The 21,285-nt window shown below is 41.1% G+C and overlaps 1 protein-coding gene across 50 annotated transcripts in view; it reads right to left on the reverse strand.

Moving 5' to 3' along the window:
- Positions 1–21,285, reverse strand: part of Rbfox1 (RNA binding fox-1 homolog 1) — a 2,095,840-nt gene that overhangs the window by 121,174 nt on the left and 1,953,381 nt on the right. For all 50 annotated transcript variants that reach the window (XM_039085817.2, XM_017597207.3, XM_017597209.3 and 47 more), the window contains 2 exons: positions 8,214–8,357; positions 466–519 (listed from right to left, as the gene is read on the reverse strand). In XM_039085817.2, the coding sequence (XP_038941745.1) occupies positions 466–519; positions 8,214–8,357 (198 nt within the window). The remainder of the gene's footprint in view (positions 1–465; positions 520–8,213; positions 8,358–21,285) is intronic.

The raw sequence follows: 21,285 nt of genomic DNA on the forward strand, positions 1-21,285 counted from the left end.
TAATGAACAAAATTATGTTCAAAAGGTTGGTGTATATGAGGCTTTTCTGCTCTGCAACCCAGGAAAAGAACTGCACTTTATTAATCCAGAATAATCATGTATTTACCTGCTCATGAGACTATCAACTCACTTTTTAATATAAAGAACATAATTATCACTGAAAAACAAAAAATGTGGCCACATCATTATTTTTCCTTTTTAGGCGTGGGTAATTTCCTGTGGAAATTTAAGATATGTAATTATATCTCTATATATTTAAACTGGCAATTAAAAATTACCCCTATACATTTTTAATGGAACCCAATGCATTTCTCAACACTTAGGAAATGGGAGGTGCTGTCTAAAGGCCTTTTCACTAAAGTGCATTTCTCAGGGTGCTGATTCAGGCAGTGCAGTTACTTCCCTTGTCCCCGACAGACATGTCACAATGAGCTAAGACATTCCAAACTGAACCAAGCTGCTTACCTTCGAGCCCCGCTCATTAAAAATAATTTCAACATCTAATATTTTACCAAATTGCTGCAAAGAAACAGAAATATCTCATGAGCAAAGAGCGAAATCAGATAAATTATACAATATACACCAATAATTACTCCTCGAGTCAGACAGCTTTTCCTTATTTAAGAGCATGCATTTTTTTCTTCTGTTACTAAGTGACATGTTAAAACTGAGAAAATGCTAGAAATGCTGTTGTATTCATTATCTTCTGATTATAGCCCTTTCTACCGGGGAAGGAACACTGTCAGAGCCCAGGACAAAATACTAACCAAGAGGTTAATTCTATGTTATTTCTCTCTCTCTCTCTCTCTCTCTCTCTCTCTCTCTCTCTCTCTCTCTCTCTCTGTGTGTGTGTGTGTGTGTGTGTGTGTGTGTGTGTGTGTTCGTTCCCAGGCACTGAGCTGCAGAGATTAAAAATGGCTAGTCATTACCTATATAACATTTCCACCAGCCACTGGGATAAACACCCCAAGGGAGCTGAGATTTGGATAATAAAATACCCCACTAGAATGTGATCTTGAAGGTTTTAGCTCTGTGCTCAAAGAAAAAAATAAAATCAGAGCAACCAGAGCATGTGAAAAAAATGCACACACAAAAGGTATGTCATAATCAAGATATCTGCAGAGCCAGGATGGACCTAGGGTGACACTACCATGCCCCTCAGATGAGAGTCTAGACTTTTAAACAAACACCTTTTACACCCCTACCATGAGCTGGCTCGATAAAAGGCCCAGAAACAAAACCTTCAATTATCAAACAACCAGACAGGCAAATGAAATGCAAATAATCACTGACACTTAAACTTCAAATTTTATAGAATAAATAAATCCCACATAGTAGTTGGGACATCAGAGAAGATACTTGCTGTTTATATGAAATTCAAATCTGAATATTGTGTAGTGTGTGTGTGTGTGTGTGTGTGTGTGTGTGTGTGTGTGTGCATGTGTGTTAGTAAAAAATCTTGTGATTGGTAGTCTTAGTGAAAGTTGCCCATCAATTAATTGATGACTGGAGCTTACACAAAGAGTTTCTTTGAGAGCATGAACATCTGATAATCAAGAATCCTTCCAATGTAAGTTTCTTATGTTTCCTAGATGTCATAGCAAATAGTGTAGGTGTTTCTAGCATATAGCTTGTTCCCCAAAATGCTAGTGGAAGTGACTGTTTTAAAGCAGGCAATCTGGCCCAGAAAAGAGTAAGATGGATATTTTTCCTCAATGCTGAATGGAAGGGCAAACACCCATTTTATTGACTGAACAAAGCAACAAAAGCCAGAGGGATGCATTCCTGCAGACCGTGTTTCTTTGGTATTTTCCTGCCATTCACTGCCTACCTGTGTAGTCTGGGTATTCACTGCAGACTTGGTACCCGACGAGAGAGTCTGTGTTTTCTCTCTTCCCTGGATGAGAGAATTAAGCATTGTTCTATAGCAAAGGATAGGGTGTTTGGATGAGGGTGAGGCCAGAATCAAAGACACAAAGAATAATGATTCCAAGAGGCGGAGTAGTTCCTCTGACCAAACTGCCCAGGTCTATGAATTGCAAAAATTTTGGAGAGTGGATGGCAAGATTCCTGCTAGTACTCAAGAAAATAATTCTTCTTTAAAATGTTTATATCTATCTGTCTATCTGGTGTGTGTGGGTGTGAGTGGGTGTGTGTATGGATGTGTGCCACTGAGAGCATGTGGAGGTCAGAGGACAAGTTGGAAGAGTTCTCCTTCTACTATGTGAGTCCTGGGAATTGAACTCAAGTAATTATGCTTGGTTGACAAAGCCTTTGCCTACTGAGCCATCTTGATGACTCAAGAAAAACAATAGAAAATATCTACAATTCATACATTTCAAATATATGTGAAATTCAATCTTTGTAACAATTAGAAAATCTCACATATATCAATAACCTAGAAACATCAAATACTTGAAATAACAATAGTTCTGACTATAGGATATAAAGAATCTCAAATCTGGATCCTTTGTGTCATGGGGTCTACTCTTCAAGGTTTGTAACCTTCTTTATAGATCTTTGTTGAGAAGACATACTGCCTTATTTCATAGAGAAGTTCTGGGATAAAGCCAAAGAGAAAAGCCTGTTGCACCAAGTAGAGTTGCACACAAAAGGACCCTACAATCGGTACACATTCAACATTTAGAGAATTTTGCTTTGTTCTTTAAAATTTTTTTCTTTAAAAACTTGTAATTACATTCTGCGTTGTGCGCGGTCATGTGTGTGTCCATTTGCCAAGGTATGTGGAGGTCAGAGGACTAGGGATTGAACTCAGTGGGTCAAGCTGGCAGCAAGTACCTTACCTTCTGAATATTCTTGCCACCACTTTAGAACATTTTTTAGTGCCAATCTTTAGGGCAGAGGAAAAAAACTCACTAAAAATATACAAAGAAAACTTTCCAATGTGACAAGTGAAGAATTGTTCCTTCAGAGGTGAACCAAGTTCCATAGTAAAGAATCCTCCACTACAACTGATGCAGAATATCCCATTCGCACAGATGCTTTTACATTTATTTCGGGCATCAGAGCCTAGAAGCACATATATTTATGGAAAGAGAAGGCTGAAAAAGACATCTTCCAACACCATGAAGCAAATGTCACCCATGGAACACTCCGTAAGCAGTCTACACAAAACACATCCCTTAAAATAAGAACCTGATGAGACAAACTGATCAGAAAACCATCTTAGCATGTGTCATTCCCTAAATGAAACAATGACACCATATGCCCTGGAATGATCTCCAGTGTTTGCTTCCTTGGCAGGTGGCACTGTGTGGATGGTTCTGGAAGCCAGTTAAACGAGCCATAGGAGGAATGCTGAAGCAAGCCCAATTTCTGAGACAGTTGTGCACTGTATTTATAGTATCATTGGTTTAATTGAGAAGTTTGGTACTAATGATGCCAACACAGCTGGCACATCTTCAATTTAAATAGACATGACTCGTTTGCAGACATAACTAGCATTTGTTTGCTTGACAATGTTCGCAAGCATTCAGAGCATCTCGGACCCACATGAGGTATCTCAACCTCTGTATCAAGACCAAAATCCAGAAGCCTATATAGGTGTGCTTGGGCACTTTACTGAGTAGCTTTAAACAACCTTGGATCAAATAATATTTCACACACACACACACACACACACACACACACACACACACACACACACACTGTGAAGGATGTTCACCAGCTACAGCAGAAAACTCAAAAGTAAAGGTTAATTCAGAATGTGTGCATCAAGACTGAAGAAATGCTTCCTTCCGGTGCATCTTTTAAATTTTTCTTTATTACAGTTGAGATTTTAGTTATATTTCCTCCTTGTGAAGCATGTTATATACACTTTCTCACTCTCTTTCAAATTCATGTCCCCTCTCTAACTGTTCCAATTGTTACTGTATGCATAAATATATATATGTTTATATATATGCATTCTTAAATATAACCCATTCAGTTTCTATAATGCCACCTGTTTGTATGTTTTCAGGGCTGACTATTTGAAACTGGAGAACCAATTCATATGCTCTTCTCTGGAGCTATTCTTAAGGTGACTTAAGTACAGAAAAAGGACACATTGTGACATGTCTTCAAAGTGACTTTACTCTTCCTAACATCCTACTTTATAGAGTGTTGCATTAACATGAGAGGTTCAAGGAAGTCCATCTGTATTGTAGCCATAAAATGGCATCACTCGAGTGTCTTTTACACATGCAAAAATTCATGTGTTAGACAGACCTGAATATTATTTTCCTATCCAAAGTATATTTATTTATTGTGTGTATGTACATGTGTGCTTCTGTGTGTACATATCCATGTGTTTGTGCAGATGTCCATGAATATATATGTGTGGGCATGTGTATGTATGTGGAAAGAGGACAAAAACTTCAAGTGTCCTTCAAGCAATATCACTTCGTTTTGTGAAACAGGACCTCTCACTGGTTTTGAAGAACCACGTAGGCTAGGCTGGCTGGCCAGCAAACCCCAGGGATCCCCCTGAACTCTATTCTAGTACTCGGATTATAAGCATGGGCTACCAATTCTGAGGTTTTTATATGGAATACAGGTCTATGTGTCTGCATCCCAGTCATTTTACTCACTGATAACAAAGTCAAGAGGGTGTGGCGTCATTTAGGCATGCAGCAACATGTAGAGTGTCAACTAATCACACAGTTTCTGAAAATCAATTTTGTGATTCCATGTTTTGGAGCAGGGGTCTGGATGTATCTTAGTCTACTCTCATCTCAAGCCAAGGAAATTCAAATTTCAGAAGTTAATCTATAATAAGTATTTTGCATTCAAGAGTGACACATTATAATTAAATTGGTTGTAATCCATGTAGTGTTTTTAATGACATCAAGAATTCAAATGTATAACTTTAATATGGAAATACTGATGTCTCCAATCATGACTCTCTGAGAGCTAACATATTAAATTGGGGGATAGATAATGGCAAAATCTTCTCCAATGTCAAGGTTGTAAATTCTCTAACTGCTTGTCAGAAGATGTATTAAATAAAATATACTTATTGAACACTATCTAAGGGCAAGAAAAGTTTAAATATGCTGTTGTATGCTAGCATCCCCAATATTTTGGAGGATGAGGCAGGGAGATGGAGTTTGGGGCCAACCTGTGCTACTCAGCAAGTTTGAAGTCAGTTTTTCATCCAGAGTCAGAGTTCACCTCCAAAACCAGCAAAATAAAGCAGAACAAATGAAAGAAAGCAAATGTGAAGGGATGTGCTCCAGCAGACCTCAAGAGACTCACAGTGAGGCCTGAGGTCACTTAGTGATCCCACAGAAACATCTAGAACAAGTGATCTGAACAACCACACTAGCCCCATCCACTCATACCGCTATGGATGATATGAAATTACTTGAGACACTATCTTATACCTTGTAACACATCCATTTCCCCCAAGGAATGAATATACCAGCGTGCCAGGAAATGTAACGTGAAGCACAATGTAAGGGCAACCTCAGAAGAAGTACCCCTCCCTGACAAAGATGGCGGTGAACAAGGGGAAAAGAGCAATGAAGAGAATCACCTCTGATACCAATCTCACTGGAGAGGCCCAGAAAGCACATACTGAACCAAGAGATACCTGTAGAAACCATTAGGCAAGTGACTGTTGTGCAAAACATAGGGGAGAGTTTCTGCACTGGGAGAAGCTGGGCACAGCCAAGTCCTAGGCAATTCGAAAGAGGGTTCTTTGTGTCTTGTTATGTTTTTGACATTGAAATTTCTGTGTTTCCTTGGACCAACAGAGTCAATGGGGGCAGGAAGCACAAGGATCATTGCAGTTTTTTCTAATTATCCTCAACCCTGCCCTAGCAAGGAGAGCAGAAAACAAAAGATAGCAAGCAAAAGAGAGACACTGTCTCATGGCCAGAGGAAGCTCACTGGGACTAAACCATGGATGCTTACAGTAACTAAGATCTGAAAGAGGAAACTGTGTTGAGTCCCCTAAACTGCACCATGGAGAGCCAAGCAGAATGTTCCAGATGCCTCTCAGTGTGATTCATGCTGCTAAATGTATCATATTATAGAACGGCTTTGTGACCACCCATATTCATGTTAGGAAAATTCCATTTCTTTAAAATAGCAGTTGTAAAATTGAAAGAGGACTCCCAAGCTACTGCAAGTGGTCCAGAAACCATATGGCCCAGTGATTTTTATAGATGAAACCCACACCACACAAACTCCACACATACTCTTTAACATAGACACAGATGTTGTTTGTGATAAGTAGAATTAATTTCAGTGTTCATAAACGTATACCGCACTCCCTTAACTGACAGATGCTAAGGGTATATCTATCATCAGAGCAAATGAACATCTTGTTAGCTAGCTGCATGAGAATTTTGACTCAAAAGAAGAAGAAGAAAAAACCCTTGTTTTTGAAACAAATAGATTTTGATCTGGATCTGGACCAGGTAGCATGTCACATGACAGATTTTTTTTCCCTCTGGGCCATCTGTCCTAACCCTAAAGGACAAAGAGATTCAGACATTAACACTTGCAGCATCTCCTCTGTATGACTTCCAGCTGTGAGTATTTTGATGACATCTCTGACTTATCCCTGTAGCCTCAGGTAAAGTTCAAGATAATCAAAAAAGTCCAGGCAAGAAAATAGACCCTTAAGGGTGAGAAACTGGGGTTAGCTGCCTGGCATGTCACCATGAAGAATTTCGAGAGTGGCCATTAAGAGGATACAGTTCAAAGCCAGCATCACAGTGACACTTGATGAATAAAGACAGACCGGATAGCAAGACATCCCTCTGGCTTGACATGGCAAAGAGAATATAACTCCTGCAGCTACCCATCAGTCAAGCTGGTCCCACTGCTTTGCACACACTTAACCTCGACTCTAACTTCGAATGCTCTGCATTTTTCAAAGTCATCTTTGACCTGAGAGTGCCCGAGGGTATCTTCGTTCTGCAAGAGTTAGAGGGCTTAACTCAAGGTTATTACTAAATGAGAGAGCGATAAAAGTGCAAAAGTTGACCTTTTCCTCTGAAATGTCAGGACTCAAGCCTGGGTCTCTTAAATATTAGGATGCCTGCTCTGCTTTTGTGTCACACGCATACTTGATAAGCAGTGTGTGTGTGTGTGTGTGTGTGTGTGTGTGTGTGTGTGTGTGTGTGTGTTAATGAAATAAAAACAAAAGATCCAAGCTCATCTCCCCAAATCATGAAGCTCCTGAGTTATAGACCAGGGCTTCCTGTTCATGCAGAGAATCATATGAACTTTGCTCACAATGGACATGGCCTCTTTATTGTTTTTGCCATAGAGCTCTCCACAAACTCTTAGAGGAGTCTCCAGGCAGCCCACCTTTGTTCTGAGTCAAATGTTAAGGATGTAGTTCTTTGGTTGAAGGCACAGATGCTTATGACCACTACTGGGATGTCATGGATAAACAGAAGGACTACATTTCGAAACACAAAACATTATCTGAGCCTTGTCAAAGCTTTGTCCTTTGCCACAGCAGAGACTAAATAAATAATAAACTCTTCCCTTCCCTGGGTAGATTGTTCAAACATCTTCTAGAAAAATATTCAGGGTCATGATGACCTGTGAGAAAGCAAAGTCGTCAGTCATGTATTTCCTTGGGGTAAACAGTGGCTTCTGGCTAGTTCTGTTTCACTATGGTGCCTAGACCAGGCTGCCCTTTGCTGCATACTAAATACCCTTGATGTTTCATCCAGGAAACGGTATGATGCAAAAATCAAATCAGATTTAGAAACTGGTAGTTTTGTTGTTGGTGGGGGTGGCTGATTTTGAAAACCTAGCTTTATGCTGAACTAGCCATTCACCACAGCTGCAGTACAGTGCCTGGGGGACAATTGGGAGAGAGTCGCTCCTGGGTTACTTTTCCTGGGTAAGCAGGAAAGGGCTTCAACATTTATTTTAGTTATAAAGTGAGGTCCTGGGCTGCTGGATTTGGGATCATCAATAGACCTTATCATCCTTAATAGATGAGCCTATTTTCTGCTTGACATTTAAGTTACTTATTAGAAGACGAGCAATTGTCAAAGCAGAAACCCCATGAGCTCAACTAAAACAAATAAACATATCCTGCCACCCCTAAGGGGACCTCCCACTCTAAACTCAGGACTTAGATGTAAAATGCCTTCACCCCATAACAACATTCTACCTTAGAATGATAAGTTCTCAGAACTCCCACAAGGAGGAAACCCGAGGATGAAGGTAGTACTTACGCCAAACATTTGTCGGAGGTCTGGATCCCGGAACCGGAAGGGGATGTTGGACACATGCAGCCGCTTGGGCTGGGACTTGTTTTCTGTGTTTTCAGAAGGTTGTGTCTGGGGCTGGCCGTCGGTCGGGGCGGCATCATCTGTCTGCTAAAAGAACAAGAAGAAAGAAAAGTTGCTGAGTAAGTCCCAATATCCTCTCCCATCCCGTTTAGGGCAGGATGCGGTCCGTAAGCGCTCGCTCCCACAGCCTGCTCCTTTCTCCTACATGGCAGGATGCTATCCGACAGAGATTTTTGGTCCTTTTTCTAAAATTTTAATTAACAGCAAAAAAAGAGTTTGTTTTGAGCATCCACTGAGTGCCCACACATGAATCTTTGATTACATATCAATCAAAGCAGTCAAAAGCCCCTGGCGTCATGCAGTGCAACGATCATGGGGCAAGGCACGATAAAAACCGTTCATAAATAGATATAGAATTGGGAAGAAGGAGATAAGCATTGTAGGAAAAATAAAGGAAGCATGAGGGGCTGGGGGTTCAGGGTGGGTAGTGGAAAACTCATCAAAAAGGGAGTAAAGATCATTAAAAATGAGAACATGTATCCCTCAGTGCTGGCCAGAGTCTTAATGCTACGCATACAAAAATACTGAGGCTGTACAGGTAAAATATTAATAAATGTCAAAAATTTGCAAAGGCCCTTTGGTGGTCTGTACTTCATCCAGTGAATAGATGATTCACTCAACTTTATAAAAATATTTGTTAACTTAGCTTCTTCATTGTACGAATCTATATTGTCTACTGCCACGGACCCTATGAGATCATTTCAAGGAATGGACACAAAATAACGCATAAAGGAGTTTGCATTTCTTGCATTTGAAATGCTCAGTAGCCACACGTAGGTAGTGCCTGTGTTTGGGAGAAAAAAACGCAAAAACAGAATATTGCCATCTGTACAAATGCTCTGCTAGGCTATGCCGATGCAGATGATGTAAGGCTACTAGCTTGGCCCGCTATTTCTTTCTGTTCGTCATTCAGAAAGGTTAGGGAGGGGCTGGGGATTTAGCTCAGTGGTAGAGCGCTTGCCTAGGAAGCGCAAGGTCCTGGGTTAGGTCCCCAGCTCCGAAAAAAAGAACCAAAAAAAAAAAAAAAGAAAAAAAAGAAAGGTTAGGGAACTTTGTTTTTCTGTACTTTCTCTGCAATTAGCACATTCTGCCTGTAGGTGGCAGTAGACACAGTTCACTTAAGTATGTCTTTAAAACTACTGTTGGAGGGTCTTTGCCAAAGCTGAAATTCACGAGCAAGGAATCATCCTCATCTATTTATGAGCAATTTAGAGGCATATAACTAGGACAAAAACTATCAGTGCAGGCAGCCAGGTGTAAAATAATAGAGACTTAGAGGAGACAATCTTACATAGTGAAATGTGAAAGGAACACCCAAATAACAGGAGCATAATTAGCAGTCTCTCTGCAGCTCTCCTGTGGGCTAGAATAGTTTATTGGCGTCCTCCTTCCCCTTGCACCCTGAATTACATGTTTAAGTTGAGCCCTCCTGGCACCTTGTGCACCACCCATCTAAACCGATTTGGTCTCTGAAACCCTACCAGACGCCTTTGTCAATTTTCAAGTACAAGGCGACCCTGACAGCCATGTTATTTTGCTTGAGATGTGAAGAGGATGTGGGAAGAGTTAGGAAAACAAAACCAAATATAATGCAGGCAGTACATTGTGGGGGTGCAAGCTGAGTACGCTCAAGTCGCACTTGCCACTGGAGGTCCCAGGACACATCAACTCTAGCTTAGTAGAGATGTGTACGAGGAGAGGTGGAGGGGACAGATTCTGTGCCAGAAGAGGGCAATGCATGTGTGAAGAAAGAAAGAAGGAAGGAGAAGTCTGCCACCTTGGGGAGGCCATGTAGAGCCAGAGAGAATAAACAGAGGATGGGCAGAGAGGCAACTTGAGAGGCAGGTAGAAGTTGTAGACCTAAAATAGCCTTGTATACAAAAGCAAGTGGCTGTTAGAAGCCACTTAAAGATGACAAGAGGACTGAGTTGTGACCGGCATGCTACGTAGATGTTAAATGCATGTTGAGTGATTGGCTGATGCGGTGACAGACTGAGAGTATGAAAGATTGGTGCACCACTAATAAATGAATAATAAATACAGGGGCGAGCATCACCGGTGTCAGCTTTGAGTGCCAGTTAATGAATAGCTATGGAGGCTGGCGGAGGTCCACTTGGTGACGTGCTTGCCGTACAATCATGAGGCTTGAGTTTGTGTTCCTAGAACCTGCATAAAACTGGGCATGGTGGTTCATGCATGTGATCTCAGCATTCCTACAGTGAAATAGGTGGTGGATACAGCACTATTCTTGAAAGTGCACAGGCAGCTGGTCTTGTTTGTACAGCAATAAGGAGAGACTTTCTCAAACAAGAGATGATCTGACACTTGAAGCTGCCCTTCGATCTCCACATGCACATCATGGCATGATACACACACACACACACACACACACACACACACACACCATCATTCCATAACCCAGAGACCCACACAGACTATTCACTGTGTTTTGCTTTTGTTTTTTGTTTTTCCTAGTAACAGCACATTGGGTTCCACATCAATGACAAAAAAAATCACCTTTAAACCATGATGTTACTACCTTGCCAAAGACTAAGAGGTTTCAATGCCCTACCACAAGACCCTAAGTTGGCACGATCAATAGCTAAGATCCCACGTTTCCAATCTACTTTCCCCACCCTATTGGAAATTGCTATGTGAATAAAAAATTAAAATGAGTTTCTCCTCCTCCCAGGAAAGGGACTTAGACTTGGATTTGTGCACAATTGCTGAATGGCTCAGTTTAATAAACCTAATTAGGAATTACAGAGATTATGATTAAACATATTAAATGATTAATAGCATTATGCTGCTCATGTAAAAATTAAAATTAATCATCTCTAGTCAAACAGGACTTTGGAGAAATCTTTGTGGTGTTTCCTTTGATAAAAACATACAATGCTTGATTAATCATTTTGTAGTGTACACATTTATACAAATACCCATAAATTGTTATATAGGCATACCTATGGCAGAAATAATTTTTTTTACTGAAAATAAGTAAAATGAAATCCAAATTTGTATAGGTTGGTGAGAAGGAGTGAATAGAGCCTCTATGGGATGAGAGAGAGAAGCAAAGGAGAGCATTCCAAGCCGAGCATGCCTGTGCCCAAGGTGATGAGTTACGTGGCAACCAGGGCTATGGAGTTGCTCCCTGCAATATGCAATCCTACTGTAACCAATGGATAATTCAGATCAGGGCCCTTTACATCTCTGTGCCAGTGTTTACTCATCTATGAGAGTACAATGATAGTCCATGCCCTCCAGGCTTAGGACAAGGATCAAAATGTGAGGGTAGGTACAAGTGGCTATCACTTCAGATCAAGGAGTGGCCACCATATATACTGACAAGAGTACTTCCAACTTTGTTTGGGGCCTAAGTGGGCCTTTTCTACACGTGTCTCTTAGAATCTTCAGGGAAAGCATACCGGGGACAGTCCTGTGCTTTTCTATGACTGCTAGGGTTTAGATTTGGTATGTCATCTGCATGGGTGAGCTACAGGCTTGCTAAGTAACCGTTTTGTGTTTGGGAGTGAGCAGCACCCGGAAAGGTGAAGTGCCATGGAAGGAAGTGAAGTCACTGGCATCATTACACCTTAACCTGCTCCTTGTTTCTTCATACTGCTACCATCGAATGCACGGCCCTTCTCTGTACCTCTCCACAGTGTGCTGTGCGCCAATGACCAAGGGTCAAAAGCTCTGAAACCATCAGCGAATGCCCCTCCTTGGTTTATGAGCTGCCGTACTATCACGAACAACATGATCTCTGGGTTTGTCCCTGATTGGATTGTCACAAGTTTAGTGGCTTAAACAACAGGACTTTCTCATACCATTGCAATGAGGATGAAAATCTGGAACAGAGGTATCCGGAGAACCCAGTTTCTTCTTTGTTTACCTCTTCCAGCTTCTTGGTTTGGGGCTTTGAGATCCCTATGTGCTCCTGTCTTCACATGACCATCTTCCTTGGGAGGCTCACTCAAGTCTACTCTAGCTTTTCCTTCTTACCAAGACATTGGCCATTAGATTGAGAGCCCTTTCTAAATAAGGATGCATTGAGATAACTTATTTCATTCCATCTGCAAAGATCCCCTTTCCCAAACACAGTCTCAGCCATTTACAGTTGGCAGAGCTTATGCTATGGAAGTGTTTTCCGAGGCTCCCACTCAACCAGTGACAGTTCCCTCGAAAATATGAAACCAGAAGTGCAGGTTCAATTAGTGACTATTTTCCAGAAATGACTGTTATTCTTTAATATAACCTCTGGGCTCTTGAATACTCTCATAAGTGCTAGCCTCCAATAAGGGGCAAAAGAAAGAAGAAGGTTCCAACTTAAGCAGAGAAGAGACAAGAACTGTTTCTTGTCTTCTTCAGGTCACATTGGCCACCTCTCTTTATGTACTTGTTTATGGATAGAGATGCTTGACCCCTTGCTCAGGGTGGGAAACCCTTTGTCTGTTCGTACAAAGATCATCAGTGTTCTATGCTTATGTCTGAATAATAATAATAATCAGTGAATGGAGTGATCATTATTCCCCCTCTGTGGATAATTTTTCAGAAAGAGACAATAATGATGAGATGCTACTTAGTAAGAGGGGACATTACATTAACCATGATAGTCACCAACAAAAACATTTCAGTTTTGTTCTCTATTTCTCTGCTCACGGACATACAGAGCTCTGAGAACAGCTTTCTAATCACACAGGAAGACCTACAAAGCCTATGAATTTGAGATCCATTAACCACAAAAAAAAAAAAACCCCAGGTCTCTATGAAGTCCTGGTCAGAAGTTCTGAGCAAGTACATTAAGACCCACCTCACCAGATTCTGTGTTGGCCTTCTATGGCAAAACACTATTAGGAGGCGGGCTGTTGGTTGAAGAATTTTCCTTAATAAACAAACTCCTTGGGTATTGGCACAGGTTATAAATGTTAAGAAAACACCAGCGGCACTTTAATCTCCTGAAGATCACTTAGTGTTTCCACAAAGACCTTAATAAAGAACCGCAGGGCTCCCTCCGCTGTAATCGTTCCTAATTCAATGAATAGCTCTGAGCAACCCACAGCTAATCCTAGTGAAATTGGATTTTGATATCGACCAATCCAGGGATGACTGTTTGAGAGAATATCCATAGAAATCAGCTCCTTTCAGATTCTGTCCCTGCCCCAGTGTTATCTCAGTTACTTAGACACTGTAGAGTCACGATCCCTGGTACCTCCTAATGGGAACTGAGTAACTGGGTGTAGAAACATCAGATAATGGCTGTTTTAACCTGAGTTAAAAACCACATCCATCTTCTACTGGTCTAGTTACTTAAGCCCTTCTGAACCTTAGATTCTCCAGACTAGCCCAGGAGACTTTTGTCTGTGGCTCATGAGTGCTACAAGAAAGTTTATCCTGAGGATGCATGAATAAAGTGTGGTAGATGCGAACCTACGAGAGAAATTAGAATTCAGAGAGAAAGTGCAGCTCTTTATGGCAGCAGCCAGCTAAGGAGAGGGACCGGGCAATGATTAGAAAGCAAGCAAGAACCAAGCTATATTTGGGAAATTAAAAATACATGTATGCATAACCCAGTACTAGATATAGCTCAAGGGTGCTGAGGAAGCACAGTCGGGCAGTCCTGAACAAAAATAAAATAAAATATGAGCAGCAGATGTAATTTTATAATGTCTGGAAGTCATGTGTTTTTAAGAGTGAAACAAAATATGAAATCAATTTAAGTGTATATCCATCTTAACCCTATTTAACAAGCACAGTACTGAGATGCATCATTAGAGCAAAGGGCATTTAAATTATTTTTCTCTGCATCAAGTCTTTGACATTTATTGTGTCTGTTATGCTTATGGGTTCTAATCTCAGCAGGGTACATTGATTTCTTATTGGAAACCCTTGATCTATATTTAAGCTCCAGGAATAAATGACAGCTGAATATCCAGATTTCCCATTTACAGTTCAAAAGTTCCCAATGACTGAATCAAGGGTTAGTTCTTCTGTTTAAAATAAAGTTGGATTAAATGGGGAAAATATCCGTTCCATCAGTCATAATAGGGCACTTTTAAGAGTTCAAGTGTAACGCAAAGAGGGCCCTTTAATGATGTTCTAATACACATAACCTGTGAAAAAGTGGCTGTACAGGACAAGAGGTAGGGAATTAAATGGACACAACTGAAATCACTTATCACCTGAGAATGAATTAGATTATCCCTGACTCGTGGGGAGGCTAGCACAAACACAGAGATCCTTTCAAAGTCTTTAGAAGGAGAAGAGAAAGAAGCTAGTGACATGTGCTGGGATGTGAGAAGCAGCCCACTTGCCATTTCTGACCTGATGAGGGGATGACAGAGGAAGGACAAGAGCCTGGGAATTAAGGAACTGGAAAATGTAGAAGCTCTAGAAAGAAATGTCGTGTGCATTTGGCGATGTCCACTGACTGAAGTTCATTAGAGTCAGTAATGTTCATTGCTACAGAGAAAGCTTAAAACCACCATTACCTACAGAACAAGGCATTTGGGATTCCCAATATTCCAGAAACTTCCACCACATAGACCTTTTTAGTTCATGTGAAGGAACCAAGAGACAAAGTATAGAAGGATGAAGAGAGAGGGAGAAGGAGGAGTTCCTGGGACAAGGATGAGAAGTGCTTCACAGCATAGAACGATACTAAGTCAAGTCCAGTTAAATGCTTCATGTAATGATGAAATTTCTGCAAGGATATACAGAAGTGTGGGCTCCTTTCAGAGTTTGCCCTGTATTCTCAAAGCAGGTAACTTGGACACTGTAGAGTCAACAAGTCTTCCATTTTTGACTCTTGCTTCATCATGACTACTGTTATCTGTTACTATTTTTGTCATTTTACAAATATGTGTTTCTTAACCCATTTCCGTATTCCTGAACATACACAGGCTACATACCCAATGCATAAGGTATATGTGCTGGGGGAGGGGCGGAAAGTTTTTAAGCTACCGAGAAGATGCATAAATGCCAGGTGTAACAGTAATTGAGAACGGCATTTGCTTCCGCCTTGCCCAGGCTGAGACAAATGGTCATTGACTGCCGATGCTGTCAAATGCTGCGGTCAAGTGCTGGTTTCTAAAACAAAGAGTGGAAATAGCTAAAGAGTCTTGGGGAATTAAAAACTCTGCTCAGATATCATGAGCTAGGGATCCGTGCCTGGCCTCATGGAACCATCAGAACAATTTAGAAATCTGAAACTCAGAGAGGTGAAGTTGCCTCTACAAAGGCACACAGCTAGGACAGAGCGGGATGTCGCATCCCATGAATAGGATTGCTTTTGCCCTGTCACCAGCTCTCCAAAGGAAAGTGAGGATGCTGCGGAAAGTCTAAGGACAGGACAGAGGACAACTACAAAACACATACAGGGGAAGAACGCTTCACTGCTGTTCTAATTGCTATGCGTGAGGTCAGTACTGGGGTCAGGGTGCGATCTGTGCTAATATGGCCGACTACCAAGCCTGTAACAAGCCACTTCAGATGCCTCCTGTGAGTCTCTAGGGTCTTCTCCTGAGCCCTTATTAGTCATAATTATTTTTAGCTTACTTTAGAAAAATGTCCCTTTCCTCTTTTTTTCTTTTACTTTAAAAAATGTATTTATTTTTACGTGCCACCGGTGAGGTTTGGCCAGCATGTATATCTGTGGGAGAGCACCAGATTCTTTTGAACTGGAGTTACAGAGAGCTGCGAGCTTCCACGTGGTTCCTGGGACCTGAACCGGGTCTCTGGAAGAACGGCCAGTTCTAACTCTTTAGCCCCCTCTTTAGCCCATATCTTTAGCCCCCTCTTTTTTTTTTAACTTTTAAAGATTTATTTTCTTTATCTATGTGTTTGTGATTGAGTCTAGATGTGTGAATAGGAGCATGCACACAGATACATAAAGAGGCCAGAGGAGAGGACCAGATTCCTTGCAACCAGAACCATAGGTGATTGGGAGCTGGCTGACATGGATGCGGAGGCTGGAAACCAAACACTAGACTTCTGAAAGAGTAGCAAGCATTCTTCACTGCCGAGCCATCACTCCAGGCCCCAAGCTTGAGCTTAATTATCAAGCTATCCTGATAGACATGAACACCTTCAAGAAAAGCTTCCAATCTAATGTGAAACGTAGTTTTGAATCACATTTCCTAGCACACAGTAGGCCCTCAGTATGTCTTTGTAGAGTCCTTCCAGTCTATCAAGTACATCAGTCTTTTTGTGCACATGTCTCCTGACTTCTGCTTCCACAGCCTAGAAACCCAGACACCCTCAAGAGGACGCGCATAGATCATGGATTTTTCCTCCAGCGGATTGGTAAACACACAGCATCTTTACTTTCCTGCCAGCTTCCTCCCCTCTCTGTATAACACTCTTCGCACTAATAAATAAAATGTGTACTTCTGAATAGCCCCTGCTTCTCACTCTTCCACCAATCAAGTTGTTTCTTAGAAAAGGAGAAAGTGGTGAGAGTCTTGGAGGCATGATTTGATTAAGCTGACAATATCATTTGAGCAATGGTTGAGTGCCCAATGCGATGTATTTTGGACCAAATTGATTTGTGTAACAAACGCTTGCTTTGTCTCTTCTAGCAGCCTGAATGGCAGGTCTTGATTTAGCTAGTGATGCTGGGTACTGGGTGAATTTACACAGTCTGTGGTTGCTCTCTTTCTGCAGAGAGGAGCAAGGCCAGAGCAGAGGCTGGCATAATTCAATACATTGTGCTATAAACTCGAAAAATAATATCACAGAGCTCTGCAATATACCTATTTGATTTGATTTGTAAACCTGATAAAAAAGCAATTGAAAAAGTTCAGGGGGAAAATATATATGTTCTAAGCTAAACTGTAACCATATTGAATGTGTACAAAGAACAGAGCACAGGAGGAGGAGGGGGGCATTAGAAAATTCATGCACATCCAATCAACTTCCTACCCTGCATTAGACAATGTTGTACTTCTCTATTTAAAATGGAGAGAGACTGTAAAAAGTTATTTTCCATTAAAGTAATAATAGCAAGTGAGGGCATGTGAATTAAAACCCACATCTCTGGTTTTCTCACAATCCCACTTCAAAACTGGGCTGCACAGTCTCCCAGCTTCCTGCCTTTTATCAGGTAAGCTCTATAGGCAAACAAATAAGTTAATCACATAGCTTTGGATATAGTTAATGTCCCATTCTAGTTGGGCAGGGCCAATTCTGTACCTGGGTAAGGCAGACTTGAAAAAACACATCCCACTTCCCCCAGCTCAAATGAACGCAATGCTCAGCTGAAGTGATAGGATTCCTCAGAAAGAAGGGTGGGAGGTCTGAGAGGGACTCACTCCAGATTCTTCTGCTCTCTCCATCCTTTGAAAATGTAGGAAGAACAAGAAAGGTATCAGGGGGTCCCATAACTCTAAAAGATGTGGGTGTCAAGGTGACTGACTGTATTTGTCCTCTCTGGCTGCTGAAACAAAATGCCACTAACGGGATACAATATACACTTACATCTCATTGTTTGGGAAGCTACACCTGTAACACCAAGGCTTATAGTTCGATTCTTTCTTGCTGTGTCTTCACAGATTGGAAGGGAGAATATCTTCCTTCCCCTTCTTTTCTGAGGAAATCATCAATTCCATTATGAGAGGTCGCTAAGCTCATGACCTCACTTAACCAATTACTTCCCCCAAATACAATCTCCAGATCTCATCACATCAGGGGTATGGACTTCAGTGTAAGATCTGAGGGAAAGCAGAGTAACATAGCCAGGAAGAACTCACAAACACTTGGAGATAAGACAAGGGTTCACTAGGATCCTCATGTGATCAATCATTCTGGATGTATTGACTGAAAACATGGAACAGGTGAGGTATCACTGCTTATCCGAAGCAAGAGTGACAGTGACGAGATGACTCTTGGTCTGTGCCATATACAAACAGTTAAAATATGACTACTGGTAGAAGATATATTAAATGATTTTGTGGTTATGACAATTTTGGCCATTGACTGCTGGCATCAATAGGACAATGTCTGATACTGGGTTGCTATTCAGCACCTTCTATTCATTATCAACTGCTCCCCACACCTCACTGAAGGACAATCCTCCTCCACGAAAGCTTGCTTCTTTTTTCTGGAATCCTAAAGACAAACCTTTGGATTCTCCCAATCGGCCAGCTCCAGCCTGTAGATCCCTCCAGGCCTGTACATCTGCCCTCCTCAGTAGTGACTCTCTTGCAGCTATCTCCTCTCCCTGCCCAAATACCTTGCTTGTCTTTAATACTCCTGGAAGACCCAAAACCTAAAACTACCTTAAACCTCCATTTAAAATGAAAAAAAAAAGTTTTTTTATCTCAATTCCATGCAGCTTAAAGATTTCCCTCAATATATTATGCAAGATTTAAATGAACCAAATGTTAATTCTATACATTATGATAATTTTTTGGGCTGAGAAAACTGCCAAAAGAACAATTCACTTTTAGAACCTGGAGGTGAGTTTAAAAATGGAGCTGATCTCAGTGAAGATCCAGGGTTTTCCTGACTAATTGCCTCTCATTCTTTATAAATGATTCTGAGAAGCACGTGCTCCAAGAGCTTTGTTCTAAAATTGTTTTTCCTCCAATATACAGCACAGAATGGTGTTACTACCTCTGTGAAATGCAATAGGTTCTTTTTTCACATAAATAAGGCAAGAATCCTGCCATATAAAGTACATAGTTTCTGCAAAGTGACACGATTTGGCTTGCTCTCGAGCTGCAAATCCTATTTCTCAGGGCTTATTTCTTCTGCATTGCAGTGTGAGGTGAAGTCAGTGCCCTGCATGTTGGAAAAACAGAAGTTCTAAGAGAATGACTCATGACACAGACATGTTTGCAGCTCCTTTCCAGTGTATTCTCTATCCTTAGGGTAAATAGTTTTCCTCTGTGGGCCATTCTATAACTGATAGACATTAATGCAGCCATCAGTGATATGTTCATAGAGAAATAAACTGTGACCCAGACTGCTTTCCAATAAAGCTTATTTACAAAAGTAGACAGTAGACTAGATTTGTCCTATAGGTCATAGCTCCCTCTGTTCTGGGTCTATAATACTGCAAATGTTGACCATTTATAAAGCACCTGTTGGTTTTATTAGAAGCACTTGCAATTGCTTGGTGTGAGGATGAAAAGATACACTCCAACTCCTTGGGAATTTTAGGTTCTATAATGTGGAAAGACAATAAGTCATGTAAGTAAGAAAACGAATGTGTAATCATTGAAGAACATTGCATTGACAATTCAGCTAGAGGAGATGATGGGTGAATTCTGAGGCAGTCTCATTTAATTAGGTTCTCAGTCATCAGGTTTGCAAATGATGCCCAGACAAACCTTTAATGCTAAAATGGAGTAAGTTCTGCCATGAATGTTACCCACAATACCAGCATTTGGGATACTGAAGCTGACACATTGATGTACGTGGAAGGCTAACAGGGTCTACATGCTAAGTTGCAGGCTATTCGTGGGCTAGAGTGTAAGGCCCTGTCATACACGCAGAAAATAAGGGTGCTGGTGTAGGGTGTTAACAGCACATAGTGCTTTTACAAAAGATCTAAGTTCAGATCCTAGCATCCATGTTGCGTATAACTTGAATTCTGAGGGGGCTCTGATGCCTCTGATGATACCTGCACTCACATGTACAGATGAACACACATAATTGAGGATAATTAAAATATAAATTAGAAAAGAATAGGAGGGGTTGGGGATTTAGCTCAGTGGTAGAGCACTTGCCTAGCGAGCACAAGGCCCTGGGTTCGGTCCCCAGCTCTGGAAAAAAAAAAGAAAAAGAAAAAGAAAAGAATAGGAAAGGAAGAAGAGGAAGAAGAGGGGAGAAAGAGGAGAAGAGGCAGAGAGGATAAAGAGAAGGAAGAAAAAGAGAAGGAAGATGAGAAAGACAAGGAAGAAGGAAGAGAAATGCCTCCTGCTCCTGTTGTCTTCCAGAGCTGTTTACACCATTCAGTGAGAAGAGGGAAGTGGTGACAGCCAAACACTAAGCATGGTGCCAGGTGATTTTGAATGAGCCACTTAGAGACACTCTCTGTGTCTCTAGTCCTTCCAATCAAGGTCTATTGAAATTGGAAATAAAGCCATGTCCAGTGAAAAGGCTTGGGGAATATCAGTACCTGCCCCTTGGCATCAAAGAGAGATGAGGGCAATTTTGCTTTAGAACACATTTGGGAAGTTTCAGGGTGCTTCCCTGTCTGCAGTCAATGGTTTCTATTTTACTGAGGTAATCACATAGGAGCCCAATGACATGGCAGTATGGTTGACATCTAGTCAGTTTTCTAAGAAGCATGCTTAAATCCTCTTGTTCATTCCTCATTGTGTCTCCACAACATGGCTGTGCTACAAGTCAAGACCCAAAGACTCAAGGATGAGGATCAGTTGGATGACAGGAAACCCTTGGTAGGTGGCTCCAGGTCACCTTAAGCATAGCACTGAGGTTTTGGTCTACACGAAGAACGGGTTTATCCACAGTCGATAATTTGTGAATGGATTGACCTGAGCTCCATCACATTTTCCATAGACACAGCTAGCCCAACACCTCTGTCACCTGGAAAAATTTGGCTGAAATAGTAGAGTCCTGGTCTTTACCCTTAAGTTATGTATACATAATCCATGGGACCAAGAAGAATGCTTTAAATAATGATCCAAAGAACTGGGTTCCATCTCCTGCATGACGTAAATATAATTTGGTGATATATACCTATGAATCCTGCAATTGGGATGTGGAGACAGGCACAGCAAAATCCAGTTATTCTTACGTACATTGCAAGTTCAAAGCCAGCTTGGGCTAAATGAGGTCCTGTACCTTAAAACTAAAAATAATTTTAAAAAATCCATAAAGACAACTTGAGTGGTATGTATCTATATTTCAAAAACACTTCTATATACACTTGGCCAGAAAAATGGGGTTTTTATTTGTCTGGACTTGTAAACATGTTGAGCAGGTCCTC

The sequence above is a fragment of the Rattus norvegicus genome, chromosome 10, assembly GCF_036323735.1.
Source record: "Rattus norvegicus strain BN/NHsdMcwi chromosome 10, GRCr8, whole genome shotgun sequence".
Classification (NCBI taxonomy): Eukaryota; Metazoa; Chordata; class Mammalia; order Rodentia; family Muridae; genus Rattus; species Rattus norvegicus.